This window comes from Camellia sinensis, chromosome 15, assembly GCF_055761805.1.
Source record: "Camellia sinensis isolate YWXY chromosome 15, ASM5576180v1, whole genome shotgun sequence".
NCBI classification, from domain to species: domain Eukaryota; kingdom Viridiplantae; phylum Streptophyta; class Magnoliopsida; order Ericales; family Theaceae; genus Camellia; species Camellia sinensis.
The window spans coordinates 103,324,414-103,346,378 of record NC_138975.1 but is presented as its reverse complement, the minus strand read 5'-3'; the positions used below and the strand labels follow the sequence as shown (position 1 = coordinate 103,346,378).

Below are 21,965 nucleotides of genomic sequence, written 5' to 3'. Positions count from 1 at the left end.
TAATTTATAATTTTACTCTCAAACTGTCCAAACTGCACCACGCACACCTCCATTTGTAAGAGAGGTCAAGTGACCAGTTTTCCAAGACCGCTTAACATGAAAGTAACTGTCATCCAATGTTAATTGAAAAAATAAAATAAAGCAAACCATCTATTATCTGGATTATTGTTGTACTAAGGTAAACATGAGATTCTTGGGAGCTTCCGAGATAGGATAGGCACTTCCGAGATAGGATAGCACCTATGCCGCAAAGTACAATCACACAGCTAGCAGGGAAATTGAAATCTTTCTGTATGTTAAAAGAAAACCCAGGAAGCAAGAAATCAGTAATGATCCTAACAATCATCGTATACTTGTTTCCTTAAGAAAACAAAATCAAGAGACAAACAAACCGTCAAGTTTAATTGTGTTAATAAACCATTACATGAAACTCAATCTCATTTAATGCTATTAGTGAGATCAACCCTAACCATCTGTTCTAAAGGCGAAGAAAATAATCTTCAGACATAGAATAGAAATCCTAATAAACAACAAAACAATCCAAGCAAGAGGCACCAAAAAAGGACAAATACTGGGATCAATTTGACCTACCTATTTCTCCCAATCACACTCAGAAGCCCATCCTCGCTAATAACAAATAAAATCCCATCCAACTTCAACAAATGCAACCATCATGCCGCAACTAAAAGTTTCTTCCTAGTATTCACAATCTTCAATTGCATGCAATTACTATATTTACATCCAAAGCAGCTGCAATATCTACCTTCGTTGATATAGTCATCCTGAACCTTTTTTAAGAGAAAATTACGAGGAGCTGCCCCCAAGAACTCTCTTGAGTTCTGATTTCTGTTCTGTGGAAAGTCGCGATGGGTATTTGACATCAAACTTAATTCTCAAATTCCCCTTCCTTCGGGGTTCTTTTGAAATTGGCATTCCTTCATTTGAGACAACTACCTCGTACCCAGGTTTGACGATCTCTGTCAATGGGACCGTGATCTCCCTTCCATCTAGGGTTGTCAGCTCAAGGGTCTTACCTGTAAGGGCCTCCACAAGTGATATCTCTTGATTGACCACCAAATCGTTACCATCCCTTATATATAGTGCATGAGGTTTCTCATCTATCACGAAAATAAGATCAGCTGGAATGACACCAGGTTCCTGATTACCCTTTTCGGGAAATGTTATTTTTGTTCCCTTCTTCCAACCAGGTTTTACCTCAATGGTCAATATCTCCTCCACATTCCGAACCTTACTGCAAGAGAGATATTGGTGTCATCAAAACAAAAGAACAAAAAAAAAAAAATTGAAGCCAAGCATTCATTCAGAAAGAACATAATTCAGAAAGCCTCAAAGAAAAAGGAATCAAAGAAAGACAAACCATATTATGCAAGTAGTCAAAGGGCATCAAATCTTCCGGTACTTCATACTAGAATTCAGAAACATCTAAAAATGATTACAAGGTGATCTTGAAGAATAGGTGTTCCTCAAATTCAACTTGTATTGATCTTTGATCTTTTTGTCTCAACAGATTTAAAAATAGGGTCAGAGCTGACTATTAGTTGCTCAGTCTTGCACAGCTTCTAGAATTAACATTTACGCTTCATTGTCTAGCAAATATCCCCCCAAAGAACAGGAAAATGGATAGATGGAAAAAAACACAACCCAGCAGGTCCCCTACCTTTTTTTTTTTTGGATAAATACCAGCAGGTCCCCAACCTTAATGAAATGGGTTGAAGAATTCTTAATAGGGTAGGATTGGGGATGGGAATGAAAAAACACGATTATATGTACTCTTACAAAAATATTTCATGTATGTATATATTTTCATTATTGCTTGATCATATAAAGGCCTTGTTTGGGAAGTTGGCTATTTGGCTTTTTGACTATTTTAGCCCGGCTAAAAAGGTTGTGTTTAGGAAGTTTGTTAGCTTTTTTTTTGTAGTTGATTTGATATTTGTAAAAGAAAAAGTGAAATGATTATGGATTGGATGTAACATTTTATATCATTGTCTATTTCAGCCTATTTTGTCTTTTAGTGGGCTATTTTAGCTCAACCCTCTTCCCAAACAAGGCTAAAATGATCTTTAGGATTTTTTTCTTTTCCATTCTATGTTCTCTATATACCACGGTCCACACCAAACAATGCCAATCAACTTTCAAGTTTGTATACTTTGACCCATATAAATCATTTGTTATCCTAAACTATGAAACCACATTCTTAAAATTCAATAATGAAAAAGTTGTAAAACTAAACAGTTCAGGGGCAGATCGGGAGCAGGGTTACACTAAATGGGTACGGATGGGTGTAGGGGAGGGGTATAGAAGGTAGACTTGGCTATGGGAACAAATTTCATAAATAGGAGTGGGGTAGGGGTCCACAGACACATACCCCGCCTTGTAGTTATCCCTAAAAATAGAACCAAAAAAATTTTAAAAACCACAATTTTGACCCCAAAAAAACAAAAGCAGTTAAAATCATCCCAATTTAAAATAAGCTAATTTCATAGTTTGAACCTTAGTTGCACGAAGCGGGAGCGGAAGCATGGAATCGTAGACATTTCAAGAATCTCTGGTTGGGAGCGTTTGCATATATTTTAAATAATATATTGTAAGATTATATTTTTTTCTCTAATGATAATAGAAATATATTTTTCAAATATATTCTTATATGAATATGAGTTAAAAAGTTGTCCCGATAATTTTTTCATATAAACTTATAGATCGAACACATATAAATAAATGAAAGTTAAATAAAAATAGTAATGCCATTATTTTTTAATAAATGAAAGTCTTTTCATCTGACCAAATAAAAAGAGAGAAATAGAGTTCCAATAAGAGTCTTTTCTTTTGGCAAGAGTTCCAATAAAAGAGTCCCAAAAGGGAGGGAGAGGGAGAGAGAGATAGAGAGAAGATCGATCAACGTCAGAGTCTACGTTGTTTGGAGAGGAGCAGCTCAATTTTCTGAGTTTTGTTGTCTTCGTGAGCCAGGTTCCCTTCCCACGATTCCTGCTACTAAGGTTCGAACCCCGGATGCCCAAGTCACAATGAAGCAACCTTACCAATATATTGAAATAGATACAAGAAAATATTTTTTTTGTTTACTCTTCCCATTATATAGTGTAATACAGTGATATATCACCAAAATTTAAAAATATGCATCATACAAACCACAAAAGAAATGGTGTTAAGATAATATTACTTACCCAAGTTTATGACCCATGCAACAAAGTCTCACAATTGTAAGCTAGGGTAAGATTCATATTTTGAAAGGGTTTCAGATATTTCAAACTAAAATTCAAGTTACCTACACCAGTGAACTGTAGCTACTGATTAGGTACTTAGATAGCACATCAATATATGGTCATTGTAAATTAGTTGCAAAGTTATAATAGATAAAAAATATCAGCAGCTGCAAAGCTTTACTCATTCACAAAAACTGTAAATTCTATACCAAGGATAGATTCAGTAAGCTAATAACTTGATAAAGAAGCAGTGTATTTCAATATTTACAATTTGCAATGACTGATTCACTAATGTCTTCCACAACAAATAAAACAATACTTGACTCCCATGATTTGAAAAGAGAAGAGTACCAAGAAATTACAAAAGAAAGAAATCACAACTAAGGACTCGTGTTCAAATATAAGAAGGCAAAACCTCCAACTATGCCAGTATAAGATGGCAATGATCTAGAAGGATTTATAACCAAGCTTAAGAAAGTTAAGGGATGGGAATGGGGCAAGATAGGACTTTAGCAAACGCAAACTATAATCAATCCCAATCCTACCATACCCTAGTGGGGAGTAAATGTTCATAGTTGTATTAGATCACATCATCCACTCCATCCAACAAACATTTCTTTCTCTTATGAGCCATCTCCATGTCAAAATATGTCAGGAATAAAACTCCTTAGACACTATTTGACACTTAAAACAGCCTTATATTTTGAAAAAGATAAATTACACAGATACCCCTTGAGGTTTTCTTTTAATACAGATTCTCCCCTCACATTTGAGAAATTATGCTGACACCTGTTGTTTGTGTTTGCCACTTAATGGTGCTGACAAAAATAGTTAAATGATCATTTTACCCTTATATTGTTTTCTATTTTTCCACTATGCCCTTAATTCTCTCTCCCCACTACTTTCCCTAATCTATAGCATTCTCTCAACCCCACAACAATGATCAATGTAGTGGCATCACCCACCTCACACAATACAACATTGCCACCTACCCTTGCTTCTTTATTGGAACGTCGTTGACGACAACACCCAATGGCCATTGATACCACTAAATCATACTCATCAATGCCCCATACCATGCCCTAACCTCCATCATTGCCATATTCCTCCACCATAGCCCCCAAACGGGTTGAGAAATTGGATTTTTGCTGCATTTGATGGCTGAAGAAGGGTTGATGGGATTTGGGTAGAAAAGAGAAGGAGGTTATGGGTTATGATGGTTGTGGTTGGTGGTTGTGTGATGGGTGCATTGATAGTTGGGTGTAAAGGGAGGGAGGGTTATGTGTGGGTAGAAGAAAGACAGAAGAGATCGCAAGTAGAGGAGATGGAAATAGAGGAAACCAAGGCCTAAAATTGACATTTTATAATATTTTATTGATGACATCATCCAAAATTATTCAAGTCAACTAATGGTTGACCAATAAAGGGGGTTATGTGTAATGAGACAATAAACCTCAAGAAAGGGAATGTAATTTTCAAAAAGTCAGGAATCATAATGTAATGATAACAAACCTCAAGGGGTGATAGTGTAGTTTAAACCCTTTAACAAATTATGAAATTTTGGATACTAAGGGCCTATTTTGGTTACTTATAGTTCTAGCTCAAAAGTCACTACAAAAAGTCAACACTTCTCTTTACTTTTTTGTACGTCTTTTCATAAACCCCCCCCCCCCCCCCCAAAAAAAAAAAAACCAAAAAAAAAAAAAAGAGCTAAATAAGCCAACTCCCAAAACAGCCCTTGGTCAATACACAGTATTCAAAGCTTGAAGAAACAAGATGAATACCATCTGAACAGTACACACACACACCCAAAAAAACACACATTTTCCCCTAATAAGTTGCATGTGAAAAGGCAATAAACCTCAGGGAAGGGGATGCAATTTTCAAAAGATCAGGAGTCCTAGTGTAATGAGAACAAACCTCAAGGGGCTGATAGTGTAATTTATCCTTTAATAAATTATGAAGTCAGTATACAAAATTCAACACTTGAAGAGGGGAGGGGGGGGGGGGGGGAATGAATACCTCCTGAACAGTATGCATACACAAAAAAATACATTTTTCCCCAATAAGTTGCAAGTGAAAGCATATATATTTGTATATAACAATATCCTCATCCTATATACCGCTACAACTATTTAGAATTTCCCACCAAAATCTCCATGTCATTTTATGCTTAAATACCTTGAGATTCACACCATGGGAAGGGCCTCTACAATTTAGTTATCTTTCACTTATCATTTCCCTTTGATTTCTCTCCCCATTAAATGAGAGAGAGGAAAAGAGAGAAGAGAAGGGAGATTTGCCTCACCAATCATTGCATACTCGAACACTTTCTTCTATTAAATTTCAAAAAGCATAAATAGGAAAGATTTTCTTGCTGCAATTGCATACATTTTTCTGATAAGAGACCACGTGCATCATATCATGTGAGTGTTGTACCCTCCGCATCATAAATGAAGCCTAAAATTAAAATGTGTAAAGCACTCATAGGTGTAATAGAAGTCAACTTAACTCAATAAAGCAGAGTCGCCAACAACTTGGTGCCAATTACCAAATAAAAAATTTTACCCCTTTTCCACCATTTTAAAAGATGGTAAAATTTAGTACTAGTTATAAAAATTGGTGGAGGGTGCACTTTTTTAAAGCCCGTATATGAGACTCTCCCAGCATAGTATCAAATCAACAAATCCTTTACTCCATTCTTATGTTAGATTATAAGGCAACACGAGGAGGGAGTTGAAGAAGTTGGAATGGTCAGTGAACTATGACAAGAAGTGTAAGGACGATGACGGGAGTGTAAAAAATTAAATTTAAAAATTTTAAAAATATAAAATAAAATGCACCCAGAAGAAAGGACTAGTTAAATGAAGTTTAAAATCATTAGTTAGAACGTGAGGGGACTTAATGTTGTGGATAAGAAATTGTGATGAAAGCTCTACTAAAAGATTTCAAAGCAGATTTGGTTTGTATTCCAGAAACTAACATGGAAGATATTAGGGTTGATGTGGTCAGATTGTTATGCGGTGGTAGGTTTATGAGTGGAACTAATCGAAATCAATGGGCAACATTGTTGGTATTCTCGTGATGGGGGATGGTAGGGTTCTGGTGAGGTTGGATTGTGAAATGTTGCTTCTCTTTATTTTATTTATTTTTGGTAAGCAGCTTCTCTTTATCTTGGTTTTTCCAAGTGAATTGTTGTGGTTGATAATTTCAGCTAGACATTCTCAAAGGTTCATGGTCTTCGGATGTGGCAAGATGGAAAGATATAAGGACTCAATTACCACATATTGCATTTAGATGGGTTGGCCCCTGGTGTTTGAGGAAATTTCAACGAAATGTTGTCTCTAGCAGAAAGGTTGGAAGTAGTCACGTGCCTAGGCGTATGAGGGATTTTTCACTCTTTATTAATGAGTTGGGTCTAATTGATTTACCTACCGCTCATGATAGGTTCTTTTTCCCAATCGAGCAATATTGAAGAGATTTCTATGTCCCGCATTGATAGATTTCTTAGCTGAGGAACACTGCCCAGACGTGGTTCTGTTAGTTCTAGGCCAATCTCAGATCATTGCCCTATCTTGTTGGACTATGGGCGCATTAGGAGGGGGAGGGTTTCTTTTGAATTTGAGAATGTGGTTTCAAGCTTATGGCTTTTGTAATTAGAGTTCAGGGGTGGTGGAAGATCAATCACATACTTGGGATGTGAAGTTCAGTGATGGTGAGTTAAAATTTCAGTTAGGGACAATTTCAGCAATTTGAGGATCCAGAAGGCAAGAGTTTTTAGGGCTTGGATGAGAAAGAGGGATGTGGGGGCCTAGCAGGATAGCAAAGATGAAGGAAATCAGCTAAAGGCAAAAGTCGAAAGAATTGTGGCAAAAGAAAGTTCTAGGAATACTTGCTTCTTTAATTGAATAGCTAACATTCATAGGCGGTGCAATTTCATCCACAGAATTCAGATAGGGGACAAATTGCTAAACTAAAAGAATAAAATCAGAGACTGTATTGTCGGCTTTGTTGAACAACTTTATTCAGAAGATAGCAGTTGGAAACCCAAGTTTGATGGTTTGGAGCTCTCTCAGATTTCAACAGTGGAGACAGTTGAGTTGGAACATCCTTATTCAAAAGAAGAGATAATCTTTGCCCTCCAATCTAATTATCTATGTATAGGGATAAAGCATCGAGACAAGATGGGACGTTCATTGCTTACTTCCAATAGTGTTGGGATGTGCTATGAAGCACGGACACTTCAAATAAAGTGTTAGGATTAGTCCACGCATGTGATAAAGGTGGGTCCCATACAGTTATTAGGTTGGTTTATACATGTATTTGGGTTAGGATAGTAGAGTTTGGAATTTACTAGAAAACCTAATATGCGTAGGATTTGGTTTACCTAATTGTATGGAACTAGGATTCTCATGGGTAGGCTATTATAAATAGTCATATGGACTATAAGGTTTCCTGGAGAGAGATTGAGGTGAGGGAAAAAACAGAGATGCAAGGGGTGAGAATAAAAATACTGTGGGCACCGGGGTGAACAAGTGCTCAATTTGAGCACGAGGTTCGGGTAGTGGTGTAGGTTTTGAATATTTTGATCATCTCATATATATACTCTATTTTTATCATAGTGGAAGCTCTCTCTCCCGTGGATGTAGACAATTTGGACCAAACCACGTAAATTTGTGTGTGATTATTTTTTTCTTTTGTGTATGTGTGGGTATGCTTCCGTTTGGTGAGATATGGTATAAATCTCAACAAATGGTATCAGAGCTTATGGTTGTCGATCCTAGGTGCGGTTGGCAAAAGGTGCAGTTATTGCAAAAGGAGGATTCTCACGGAAGAGAGAGAAATCGCGATTGTACAGAGAACAAAAAAAAAAATCTAGTGAAGGCTTCCTTAAGAAGAAATATGGTAGAAAAATTCACAACAAAGGTGGATTTCAAGATTTTTAGGGGTTGCAGTTTCGTCGGTACGGTAAGAAGTTTCAGATTCTGAACAAGTTTAAAAGGATTGAACAGATTCAAGGGCAATCAAAGGTGATTGCATGTGATCTAGCCTCTAGGTGATCTAGGAGCATTCTGGTTCAATCAATGATGGAAGAGCAATCATTGATGGGCAATTGGTTAGCAACTTGTATAAGCTCGTGGAGTATGTTGTGACAAAAACATCAGGCGAATAGTATGAGTTATGGGTGAACAATGGTGAGCAACAATTGTAAGGATATTTGGTGGGCACCAAGAGAAAGACAGCGAGTAGCAGACTGATCATAAAAAGGAAGCTTTTGGCATAAAAATTGAGATAAAAATCGCTACAAGGTGGACACCAAGGGAGGACGTAGGTCTTTTTTCTATGAAGGTTTAATTTGTGACAGTGAAGGCATCTCAGGGAGGTGCGGCAATTCTCATAGGCTTGAGTACGAGGACATAATGTGGGCACTCGATTCAAGGGGGTGCAACATCTTCTAGGTGAAGGTGGAGTATATTACGCAAACCATGACACTTAGGGTGGAAGGTGTACATAACATTTACCCCACATAGGTAAGAGGGGGCGACTATTAGGATTAGTTCATCCATGTGATAAAGGTGAGTCCCATACAGTTATTTGGTTGGTTTCGGAATCTACTAGGAAACTTAATATGTGTAGGATTTGGTTTATCTAATTGAATGGAACTAGGATTCTCATGGGTAGATTATTGTAAATAGTTATGTAGGCTATAGGATTTCTCAGAGAGAGATTGAGAGATTGAGGTGAGGGAAAAAATAGAGATGTAAGGGGTGAGATAAGAAATACCATGGGCACCGGGGTGAACAAAGGGCTCAACTACCTTTGAGCATAGGGTTCAGGTAATGGTTTAAGTTTTGAGTGTTTTGACCATCTCACATATTTTAAGTGTTTTGAATCGAACCACTTAAATATGTGATTTTTTTTCTCTTTTGTGTATGTGTGGATGTGTAGGTGTGCTTCCGTTTGCATTGGTGCGATATGGTATAAATCCCAACAATAAGCGCTGTAGCGGTGTTGGACACGAGGACATGCCTGGTGTCACGGTCTTGGTTTTTTCAAGCCAACTGTGCGGCCTTAGATGCTTATGCACGCCTTGCTTGCACCTAAGTAAGCTTTTTTTGAAAGAGAGCTCGGAAAAGTTTGCACACACAAGAGAGACTTAGAGAAACTTAGGGAGAGCTCTTGGAGAATGCTTTGCTTGTATTGCTTGAATGCTTTAGATTACACTTGGTTACTTGGGTGGTTTTGGCAAATGAGGCCCTCCCCTTTTTATTGGCTTACAAAGAATGTTCTAGGCCTAATATGATGGAGAGTGTTCTAGACACTTCCTCCACCTTCATCTTATGGACTATTCTAGAAGTATTCTAGTTCTATATGGATGGAGAGGATTCTAGATCATTCCCTCATCCTCTCAAAGAACCTATTCTAGAAGTATGTTCAAGCTTCTAGTCTTATGTACAATTGTCTACAATATTCTAGGGAGTTCTAGAAGCTTCCAGCATCCTCCATGGTTTTCATATTTTCTCAAGTCTTCCAGAAGCTTCCAGAACATTCCCTTAGCCTCCCTTCCTTGAGACTTCCTTTTGGTAAGTAATTCTATCCTAGTAATTCGGTGGGTCGTGACATTCTCCCCCACCTATGCTCGCGACGCCCTCGTCGCGCCTTCTTCCTCGGAGGTGTAGGTTTTCTTCTCGACTTTTCCTTATCTGCTTGCTCTATTGATGACTTAACAACTGTGCATGTTAGTAGACTTTCTTTGGTAGGGCCAATCATCTTCTTGGTAACGCCTTCTACCTCATTCTTGTCTGTCTCCAACTTAATATACATAGCTGATAGAAGTTGGAGTTTAGTATTTACCTTACTCACCATTGGCACCATGTAAGGCCCACCCTCTATAATGCACATAGTGTTGTTGCGAGGTAACAGTGCCACGCTAAACTCTCGCAAGAACTCCATTCCTAGCACCACGTCATAGTCATCAAGTGATGCTATTGAAAAATTGACTTTTCCGCACCATCCACCAAGGTGCAGCTCAACCCCTTAAGCCAGGCCATCTACGGGCTTTGCCTTGGTGTTCACTGTCTTCATCAATCTTTGGCCCTTGTCAAATTTCAAACCAACCCTCTTGGCTTCTTCTGCCTTGATGAAGTTGTGCGACGTGCCTATGTCCACCATGACTTGGGTCGCCTTCCCATTAATCTTGGCATCCACGTACATTAAACCCTTATCCCATTGGGTCAATGTAGTAGGCTTCGATTCTATGGCACCAAGTAGCTGTAGAGATCCCATTTGTGCTTACTCTTCCATTTCTTGTTTTGCAAGCAATGCACTGAGGTTTTTCCTCTTAGGACAATCCCGCACCCAATGTGGCCCATCGCAAATGAAGCAATTGTCTTTGGGCTTGATGTCTTTGTTGGCATCTTTCTTCCAATCCTTGCCCAATGGTGGCTTGCCTCCGCCTTCTTTGTACCTTGGAGCCTTAGAATCCCTAGACTCTTTGGCCCACTTTGCTCCCCCACCGTTGCCTTGACCATCCTTGGTGGACTCCGAGTTAGACGATTCCGGCTTTGTATATTCCACCAATGTCTCAGCCACGGTGAGTGCAATGGAAATGTCTTTGACACCCCTTCGTTGTAGCTCCAACTGTGCCCACTGCTTAAGAGTTAAGACCAACTGTGAAGTTGAAGAGCAAGTCATCATCACTCATATTAGGAATTTGAAGCATTAACCCGAAGAATTCTTGGACATAGTCCCGGATAGAGCGGGTGTGCTTCAACTCCCTCATTTTAAGTCATGCTTCATGTGCCACATTTTTGAGATAGAATTGTCTCATGAGTTCATTCTTAAATTCTTCCCCTGAAGAAATAGTGCAAGTGCCTTTCTCAATTTCTGAATGCTTACGACGCCACCAAATTCCCGCAAGCTTAGTGAGGTAGAGAGAAGCAGTGCGTACCTTAGCCATTTCATCATTTAAGTTCAAGGCTTTGAAATACCTCTCTAAGTGCCAGATGTAGTCGTCTAGCTCCTTGGCGTCACTTTTGCCATTGAACTCCTTGGGCTGTGGTGCCTCAAGCCTTGGAGTGAATCTCGCATTAGTGGTAACGCCACCACTAGCCACAGCTCGCTTGCTCATGGCCCAGTCCGCCCGTGTCTCCTCCAAGCCTTCCTTTAGCTCTTGGACTTGGTCTTGGAGTTGAGAGATTGCCTTCAAGATCCGTTCTTCAAAGTCATAGCTTTCTTGCTTTGTGGGTCTCATGGTTGGTCCAGATGGTGTCCCACACAAACTCAAGCAATTCCTCGACTTGGCCTTCCACCTTGCCATCGAGTTGCTCCATCCCTTGTTCCAATCGATCCAACCACTCCTTGACATCGGCCATAGCCACTTCAACCTTGACCACTCAGGTCTCCATGGCACTCACGATGTCGCGTGACTTATTTTTGGCCTTCTTGCCCAAGTTTGCAGCAGTCTCCCTTCAGCGGTTCTCTTCGATGTGAATTACTTCCGACATAGGGCCCTTCCTTCCTTAGTTACGACGCCTTCATAAGCTTTGGCTCTGATACCAACTGCCACGGCCTTGGTTTTTCCAAGCCAACCATGCGGCCTTAGATGCTTATGCACGCCTTGCTTGCACCTAAGTAAGCCTTCTTTGGAAGAGAGTTAGGAGAAGTTTGCACACACAAGAGAGACTTAGAGAAACTTAGAGAGAGCTCTTGGAGAATGCTTTGCTTATATTACTTGAATGCTTTGGATTACACTTGGTTACTTGGGTGGTTTGGGCAAATGAGGCCCTCCCCCTTTTATAGGCTTACAAAGAATGTTCTAGGCCTAGTCTGATGGAGAGTGTTCTAGACACTTCCTCCACCTTTATCTTGTGGACTATTCTAGAAATATTCTAGTTCTACATGGATGGAGAGGATTCTAGATCCTTCCATCATCCTCTCAAAGAACCTATTCTAGAAGTATGTTCAAGCTTCTAGTCTTATGTACAATTGTCTACAATACTCTAGGGAGTTCTAGAAGCTTCCAGCATCCTCCATGGTTTTCATATGTTCTCAAGTCTTTCAAGAGCTTCCAGAATATTCCCTAAGCCTCCCTTCCTTGAGACTTTCTTTTGGTAGGTAATTCGGCGGGTCGTGACACTAGGACATGTACAGGACATGGCATGTCCCTTTAATTTTATTATTTTTTTTGTAAGGGACCCATTTGATGGGAATTAAAGCTTGGTTTGGTTTGGTTTTTTGACACGACAGAGACACACTGGTGACACGCGTGTCCAAATCTGGACACATCAGGGGACACAGCGAGGGTATTTTTTTATTTTGTAAATGTCTTTTGGGGTCAAACTGTAAAATTAAGAAAGTAAAAAAAGAATATTGTTAAATGTTAAATTTTTTCCTTCGTCATCTTAGCTCTTATCATTTATTATGTCTTTTTTTGTGGATAGGTGATCTTCTAATTTGTTTAAATGTAGTGATTTATATATATATATATATATATCTATCTTGGATTAATGTTAGTTTTTATTAATTTTGATTGTTTAGTAACATAATATTAATCTACATAGCAAAAATATATATATATATATATATATATTTTTATTTTTTTTAAAAAAAAAAATTGCTATGTCCCCATCTTTTTTAAATCACCGTACCCGTGTCCATGTCTGTGCTTCATAGGGGATGTGGTTCCGGATGGCATTTTGAGAATATTTACAATTTTTTATGAGACATGTTTGTTTCAAAAAAAGCCTCGATGTTAATTGGAGGGGCATACAAACGTCTGGCATAAGTGTTGTCTAATCGTCTTAAGGATAGCCTTTGGTGGTGTCACATTCCAAGAATTCATCTGTAGAAGGCTAATGAATTCTTCATGTGGTTTTGGTGGCCATTAACGCAATGGATTATAGAATTAGAAGGGGTAGAACCTGGCTAATTTGCAAGCTGGTTATTGAGAAGATTTATAATCATATTAATTGGGATTTCATTATTTATTGCTCTGGGAAATGGGGTTTAGTCTTAAATGGAGTGACTGCATTTGTCTACTGTTAGGGTGTCAATTTAGAGGGTAGCGTCAAGGAGATTCGTCTCCTTTGTTGTATATTTTGGCTATGGAAGTTTTCAGCAAAACGATTGAGAAGGTTGTGCAAGGGGGCTTTCTTAACGGATTTAAGATTGAGATTGGTCAGATCAATGGATCTCTCTCTTATCAATCTCCCATCTGCTTTCTCTTATCAGTCTCCCATCTGCTTTATGCCGATGATAATACTATCTTGTGTAAGACCGAGACACAACGAATGAGTTACCTCCGATGTTCCTCCTTTGCATTTGGAATATTTTTGGTCAAAGTTTAATCTTGGAAAATCCAGCATAATCCCAATAGGAGAGCCGCAAATTTGGGGATGTTGGTTTCCATTCTTGGTAGCAAAATAGATCAGTTGCCAATGGCTTATCTGGGTCTTCCTCTTGGTTCCTCCTACAAGCCAAAATTGGTTTGGGATATGGTGATTTGGAATGTTCATAGGCTTCTTGCAGGGTGGAAGAGACAATATCCTTCCAAAGGGGCTAGGCTGGCTTTGATTAAAAATACGTTATCTAGCTTGCTCACTTACTCTATGTCTCTTGTACCACCACATCTTCAACTCTTAAGCAATTGGAGAGGCTATAACATGATTTTCTTTGGGGAGGTGTAGGGGACAAGTTCGAATACCACCTCGTGGATTGGGGCCAAGTTGAAATACCACCGTATCGATTGGGACACCATTTGCACCCCTTAGAGAGAAGAGGGGGGCATTCATATGTTTTCCATCTTTAATCAAGCTTTGTTGGGGAAATAACTATAGAGATTTGCTTGTGAAGGAGAAAGATAATGAACGGTGGTGGAGTTAAATATGGAAATATTTGAGGTGGGTGAACTTCCGAGATCTTTCAATCTTATAGGTCAAGTTTATGGAAAGACAATTAGAATAGATGTGATTTTTGGTCAAGCCATGTTCGATTTGTGGTAGGAAATGGGAACCGGGTGAGGTTTATGGAAAGGCATTGCCAACGCGGCTCATATTGCTTTTAATAGAAAGACTACACTACTGTTAGGGTTCCCCTCAATGCAAAGGGTGTGATGTTTTTTGGGATATTTCTTGAGGAAGGATCTTAATGTTTGGAAATTGGTGGAGATTATGCATTTTCTTGATTGTTTGTATGCTATCCGTTTTGGTGATGGGGGTGATTTGATGGACGAAATCCTCTTCTGACCTCTTCAATGTAAAGTCTTTCTATGTTGCTCTCTTTGGCTGAACAAGGCTCCTTTTTCCATGGAATGGGGTCTGGGGCACAAAGGCTTGAAGGTGGCTTTCTTTGTGTGGTATGCGGCACATGGAAAGATTCTTACATTGACAACCTGATCAAAAGAAGGCAATTGCATGTGAACTGGTGTTGCATGTGTCTGGATGGGGAGTCGATGAGTCATCTTCTGATTATGGAGTGGGTGTTCCCTTCGACAGTTCGAAAGTTGCTATGATTGTAGACCACAGTTCAAGTTGGGAGGAGAAGGAAGGAAGCTTGGCATTTGGTGCCCTATGTTTTGATGTGGTTTGTGTGGGCAAAAAGGAGTAGAAGAACTTTTACTGGCAGAGAATAGCCTATTTCTATATTATATAGTACATTTTCACCTTTTTCGTATAATTAACATTTGAGAATGATCTCTTTATCCTTAAATCAATTTGACTCTCGTAAAGACCGCTGAATAGGTTTTTGAAGTATAGTATTTGATTTATGTTCTTTTCTATACATGTTGCATCCCCTTGGTGTTTCATTTATATAAGCATTCATACTTATAAAAAATAAAAATAAAAATAAATTAAAAATAAATAAATAAGCATAATTCTTGCAATCTTCCAATTCTAAATTTAAGTGTTGCCAAGACAAGTTTCACCATAATAAGAAAAGATGATACATTTTTCACCCTAGCATTTTCAAATTCATAATTGCATGGACAATCATCTGGTACAATTTTATTCACAACAATTCCATTCTAGCACATAGAACTCATAGAAGACACGGGCAAACTCATTTTGTGAGACCTGTTTTTGAAGCTACTTCTTCTCTCATAGCTAAGACTCAAACAAAAAACAACCCATGCGTTTTTCTGATTTTGCTGGTCTCCTTTCATCCTAAAGATGGTTGCTAGGGTGATTGGAATTTTAGGACTTTTATGTGTTAGGGATTTTTTTGTCTTTACGGATTTCATATTAAATTTTTTCTCTATATGCATTATTACAATTGATTGTTTTCTAGTTTAGAATAATATCTTGCATGCAATCATTGAACCTTTTTATGGAATTATTCAGGACCGGTTGTCCTTTGGGACATCCCAAATTAAAAAATAAAATAAAAAAATAAAAACTAACAAAATGGAACAGAGGGAGTACTTATCAAAAAAAGAATAATGGCATATGTTAGATGGATCACTTCTGGCTTTTGTTTTTGTTGCCGTTACTCATTTTATTGGCCAACACATATAACCAAAATGTATCACTTTTTCTTAAAAAAAATGATGTGTCGGGTTTTTGTATCGTGTCACACCTAATTGTGCTTTTTAAGTAAGGTTTTCTAAGTTTTTGTGCTTAGGCACCTTTATGAGCTCTTTTTATGCACGACTCGTTAGGTGCTATGAAGCACGGGTACTTCAAAAATAGTGCCGTACGAGTACCGGATACTTACCGGGTGCGGGTACGCGTACCGGTACGGCGGTACGCGTACCGGGTACGGCAAAAGAGGGTCCGGTACGTTTGGCTTATTCGGGTACGGCATGGGTACGGCACGGGTACGGCATGGGTACGGCGTGGGTACGCCAAGGCCATTTTTTTTTTTTTTTTTTTTTTTTTTTTTTTTTTTTTTCTGCCCTTGCAAATTAGCAATTATTATTATTATTTTTTATTTTTTTTGGTGCCCTTGCAGATCAGTAATTTTGATGTTTCTCTGTTGTCCTGTTTGTCTGTATAAATTGTAGAAGCATATCAACAAATGATTTTAATGTTTTTAAAAAGCAATTTGAACAAAAAAAAATAACAAGGCCTATAAAGGGTAGTTCTATGTATGACTATGCATTATGTTTTTGCTTTAGATCCTCCTAGAATTTCTTTATAAAATCTTTAATCATAACAAACTTTTAAAGTTTATGCACAAAACATTAAAAATTGATACTGTATTAGTTGATTAGTAGTTGTTGGGAATGATGCAATTTTATGTATTATGCAAATTGCAATTGACAACCTGCACCAATTGAGAATTTTTTTCCTTTATTGTTGGTAATTAACTTTAAATCTTTCTTTGGTCTCTTGTTATTTCTTTGGTCTCACCCTATAAAAATAGCAAATTGATGAGCAAAAAGAAAGATTTTAAAAATAAATTATGATCACAAATTCACAGTGCATAACATATCAAAGTGTGAGATTTCACAAATATTATTTTTAACGCTTAATGGTTTTAAATTATAGGAAAATGAGTAGTTCTTTTTTTAGTTTTGATATTTAATTTTAATTTGTAGGTTGGATCCTTTAATCAAAATTATATTTTAAAAAAAATAAAAAAATATCGGCGTACCGTAGCCGTACCCGTATCGTACTTTTTTTGAGTTTTGCCGAATCGGCGTACCCGCACTCGTACCCGTACCGTACTCGTACCCGCACCCGTGCTTCCTTGGTTAGGTGTGAGCACCTATTTGTGTAATTGTCAGGTAAGTTTCATTTGTAGCGAGATTTTACCAACGTATTGTACTATTTATGTTACGCATTTACAAGTGATTGTGTGTTTATGTTTTAAACGGCTTCTCATTTATCTTTCGTTATTGATTCCATCATGCACTCTAATCCAACAATATGTTATTGCCCATTTGAAATTCTAATCATCAACCCTAATATCAATTAGTTGCATACACTTTGAATCATACAAATACCAATGTAAAACACAGAAATCACACAACAATTACTCGAAGCAAATAAAATAAAATAAAAAATTAGAAAAATTCGAGAATGTAATCAAATTACATACCCGGAAGCGTCAACAATAGTCCTCGAAATCTTCATCTTCTTCTTGGCACCCTTATAAAGCTCCTCCAGACTACAGGGCAACGCATTCTCCACCGCAGCGGCCTTCTTCGACGCCGCGGAAGCCGAATTACCGAACTCCCCAGTGGAAGTCCTAAAAAACCCGTCCTTAAAAGTCCGACTCCGACTAGAAGCGGCAGCGGCGGCGGCGGCGGCGTCGTTGGCACCAAACATCTCGGCATAGATATCCTCGGCGTCCCGGGGATTGAAGCGAAAGGATGGGTTAGGGTGCTGGTGGTTGTGGTGGTTGTGGAATTGAGAGGAGGCGGCGCGAGAGGCGGAGGGAGGCGGAGGAACCTGGCCGGACTTGAGGGCTTCCTCGCCGTAGAGATCGTAGATCTGACGCTTCTGGGGATCGCTGAGGACGTCGTAGGCTTCGGAGATCTGCTTGAACTTGGCCTCGGATTCGCGCTTGTTGCTAGGGTTTTTGTCAGGGTGCCAAATCATGGCGAGCCTACGGTAAGCTTTCTTGAGGTCTTCCTCGCTTGCATTTCGATTCACTTTCAGAATATTGTAATAATCCATCCCCATTTCCGACTCTCTCTCTCTCTCTCTCTCTCTCAAATCATCAAGTTTCTCTCTCTAAAAGTATAAATGCATGTATAGGTTGAGGGAGATGAACAAGAACACAAGAACAAGAACAAGAACACCAAGGTTGAGGAAAGGAAGGGCTATGGTGTTTGGCGCGAGAAGGGGGCAGCGATGGATCACACGGTTACGAATATCTCTCTCTCTCTCTCTCTATTTTCTCTCTCTCAAATAAATAGTAGTCAGAAAAAGTCTGAAAGTATCCCGACGGAGAAATTATTTAATATTTTCGGAGTTTTTAGTGAGAAATTAAAAATTAAAAAAAAATACTAAAATTGGAGCAAGTTTTGGTAGTGCTCTAAGATTCTTTTGGCAAGTTACTTAAAATTTAATTTTTTAATTTTTTTTTAAAATTATATTATTTTTTTATTTTTTTATATATTATTTAAAAAAATTAAAAAGTTAAGTTTAATTTGTTTGTCAAAATACTCCAAAATCAATAGTTATTGATTTAAATCATGAAATTTATATTTTTGTGTTAAAATTTTAAAAATAAAAATATTAAATATCAGTAAATAGAATAGAATAAGAGTTATGATAAGGAACTCAAATATTCTACTAAATGAGACTTACGCACATGTAAATTTGTGTGAGTCTCACCCTATACAAGAGATTTGGTAAAATTTATATGGATTTGGTAAAATATTTAGTAGAATATTTAGGAGTTGTTTGGTAATGACTTTTTTTAGTTGGTTTTTTAATTTTTTTATTTGTTTAGCCTGAGACTTTTTTAACTGTTTAGTTTCTTGTTTGGCTTTTTTGATTTTTTAAACTTGGAATGACAAAATTGCCCTTAGGCCTCGTTTGGCAAATTAACATTTTAGTCAAAAAGTTACTAAAAAGCCAAAAAGCCTATAACATATACCAAAAAGTCAAAGATTCTCTTTTCTCTCTACTTTTTGCATATCTTTTCTTAAAAAATCAAAAAGTCATCCCAAACATATTAATTTTTTTTATCTCATATTTTAACCAAAAAGTCAAAAAGTTATTAAAAAAATCTGTTCCCAAATAAGTAACTTTTTGGCTAAAATATTAGGTAAAAAAACTAGTATGTTTGGGGTAAATTTTTGACAATTTACAAAAAGATGTGTAAAAAGTAAAAAGAAAATAGAATTTTTGACTTTTTTGTATGAGTTGTTGACTTTTTGATTTTTTTACTAATTTTTTTGTTTTTTTACTAAAAGGGCACTTGCCAAACGAGGTCTTAGTATAAAATGATACTTTTTTGACTTTTTATTTATATATGAGATAATTTGATACTTTTGTAATTTTTTTATCTTTTTGTAATTTCTTTTAACTTTTTATAATTATATAGTGAAAAATGAAAACCAAATCGAGGCTTAAGATACATATTGAATAATTTATAGGACGACTTGTTTATAGCGCTGCGGAGATTTTGGAAGACGTGTTGATGTGTAGGTAAAGGAAAGGCGAGAACTTCTATTGTATGTGAGGGGATCTGGTGGGACCCAATTTGTATTATTGAGTCGACGAGCAGACAGGAGCTCGTAACGGCTATCCCCCAAATTTCACACGGCTGCCTGCTAAGTGTACACCATTTTTGGTAGGAGTTTCTTTTTTTTCTTTTTTTTTCTTTTTTTTAACTATTGAGCAAGAGCAAGTTTGGAAGCTAGTTTTTTTGGGTCAAGAAATAAAAAAATTATTATCAAAAAGTTTATTAAGTTTATTATTTTTTCTATTTTTTTTACATATTTTTTATAAATAATTGAAAAATTAACTAAAATAGTTATTTTTCAAAATAATTCTTATTTTCAAAAAAGAAAAAAATTATAATTTTACAATATCATAAAATATTAAACTCTATCGCTTACTCTTAGGCCATGTTTGATTGGAAGTTTATGAAAGAAAATTAGGCTGTGTTTGGAATGATTTCCAAAATATAATTCTATCCATACATTCTAACTTCATGTTTGGATACGACTTTCAAATTGTATTAACACAACAAAGAGAAAACTCTGTCTCAGGTGCGATTTTCAAAAAAAAAAATTCAAATTTGGCCTAACCGGTCGTCCCACCGGACGTCCGGCCAGTTGACTGGAACAATGCAATTTTTTTTTTTTTTTTTTGCAATTAACATATGTTAATTTTTATATATTCGAAAAAATATTTTCCGAATTTTTAAAAAAATTTTATGTGTTTTAATAGAATTTTGAGTTATATGTTTGGTTATGAGTTGTAAGTTTTTGTATCAAATATCATATGTCACATCAAAAATTTCCCATTCAATTCAAAATTCTTTTCAAAACTCTTTCACCAAACAAATTTTTCACACTCAAATCATAATTCCAAAACTCATCATAAACTCAAAATATAACTCCTACTCTCAAATCATAGTTAGAAAAGCTCTACCAAACGCAACCTTAAATCACCAATACGTGAAACCCACTTAACTCATGTTTGTGTGCAACAAAATTCCATGGGATTAGCAATCCCATGAGAATATGAATTGCCTTCCATTGATGGGATTAACATTATCATGGGAGGGTTGGGAGTACTAATCCCCTTACGTGGATTGATGGTAAAGCATTAATTTGCCTCTTGTTTTACAATATCAACAAAGTTATATTTTATGTGAGAAAGATTTTTTCTGAAGCCTTCGAAAATTTTATTTTCTTAAAAGTCTTTTGGAATATTGTAATAAAGACCCTTGATTTCCTAAATAATTTCGCCTTTAACCCTAGAAGCAAAAATTCGCAATCACTAGTCGATTTCGATAACTTAAGAATTATTTCTAATACCCTAGTATAGATTAAATAACTCCCTAAATATGGATTTACCACTTGAAACCCTATGTTTTTTCCAATTTTCCTCATGTTCGTTGATGGGTAGTCTTTTTATTCGAAACAAGAAATCTAAACCAAATTAAATTCTCTAACCCTAATTCAATTTAATTCTACACTTAAATAAATATTTCAATTCATAAATTAAAGCCAAAACCCTCACATTGTTATTAAATTACCAATTGACCTCAAGTTAGTACTATTATACATATATATATATACTTTTACCTTTAAATCTATTTAAATAAATTATACACTATATTTTGAAATCCCATCAATTATACACAAAATAATAATAATAATAATAATAATAATAATAATAATAATAATAATAATCCCCTCAAATCCACCCCACATAGCAGGCCACCCTAGGGAAAAGAAATGTATACAACTTTTTTGAACAAATCCATGAATTCATAGAAAAGTATTCTAGTACATCCTAAAATATGGAACCTTGTTTCCACCTCAAGTTCCATCCTAACTAAAGCCTAACTTGATCATGATTAATTGCATAATTAAGGCCTCTAATCATCTACTATTCCACTAAGTTCAAAGTAAATCCAAAATATCCAATCAATTTCCAACCAATGGGCAATTTAGACCTTTTGAGCCAATTTTAGTATAAATAAAACCTCTTCCTAAGCATTTTGCATACAAGAACACACACACACAAACAACCTATTCAGCTGAGAGGAAGAAAGGGCAAGAGAGTGAGCTCGATGGAGGAAAGGAGAGAAAAAGAAGGTTTTGTTAGCAAACCAACCATGCCTCAAGTACGCCACATCACCATCTCTCCTTCTATTTCTTTTTTAAATACATGTTATTAGAGATTTAAAATCATAATTTCAGATGTGTTGTAATGGTGTTCATATGTTTAAAGTTGATGAATTGGGCTTTAATCATTCTTCTACTCATATTTCCTCTTAATAGATGCAAAAGTATATTTTTCTTCTCATATCTCACATTATTTCCAAAGGCATACCATCACTCTAAAATATAAGTTATTGATACATTATTTAGTATGTTTTCATCACAAATAGGTGAAAAAATTCCCTTAGTTGGCCTATTTTCTCACCAATCTTCTTATTTTGAGTATCGTGCATGAAAAACCAGTTTTACAGCCAACTTTCTAAAATTCTAAAAAAATGTAGAAAAATCTCCTGGACCTTGGTTTTATGTCAAAAACTTCTTTAAAGAGTTAGCTTTCAAGGAAAATTAGTTTCATTGAAAAATAA

General features: G+C 36.7%; 1 protein-coding gene and 1 long non-coding RNA gene across 2 annotated transcripts; one reads left to right on the top strand and one right to left on the bottom strand.

The window, feature by feature from the left end:
- Nucleotides 1-330: 330 nt before the first annotated feature.
- On the bottom strand, nt 331-18,218 carry LOC114317656 (uncharacterized). Its single transcript, XM_028264425.2, has 2 exons — nt 17,286-18,218; nt 331-1,252 (listed from the first exon to the last, which is right to left on the bottom strand). Exons 1-2 carry the CDS (start codon nt 17,870-17,872, stop codon nt 805-807), a joined length of 1,035 nt encoding a protein of 344 aa, XP_028120226.2. The 5' UTR covers nt 17,873-18,218; the 3' UTR covers nt 331-804.
- On the top strand, nt 12,576-18,120 carry LOC145813849 (uncharacterized). The gene is made up of 2 exons (XR_014357207.1): nt 12,576-15,900; nt 16,943-18,120. It is a non-coding gene; the product is annotated as an uncharacterized LOC145813849 (long non-coding RNA).
- Nucleotides 18,219-21,965: the final 3,747 nt, after the last annotated feature.

What these genes read in the sequence shown, in the direction of transcription:
- LOC114317656 (XM_028264425.2), bottom strand. Translation starts at nt 17,872, where the DNA reads ATGGGGATGGATTATTACAATATTCTGAAAGTGAATCGAAATGCAAGC. An exon ending in ACTATTGTTGACGCTTCCGG is followed by an intron (nt 1,253 to 17,285) that starts GTATGTAATTTG and finishes TCTCTCTTGCAG; the next exon opens with TAAGGTTCGGAATGTGGAGG.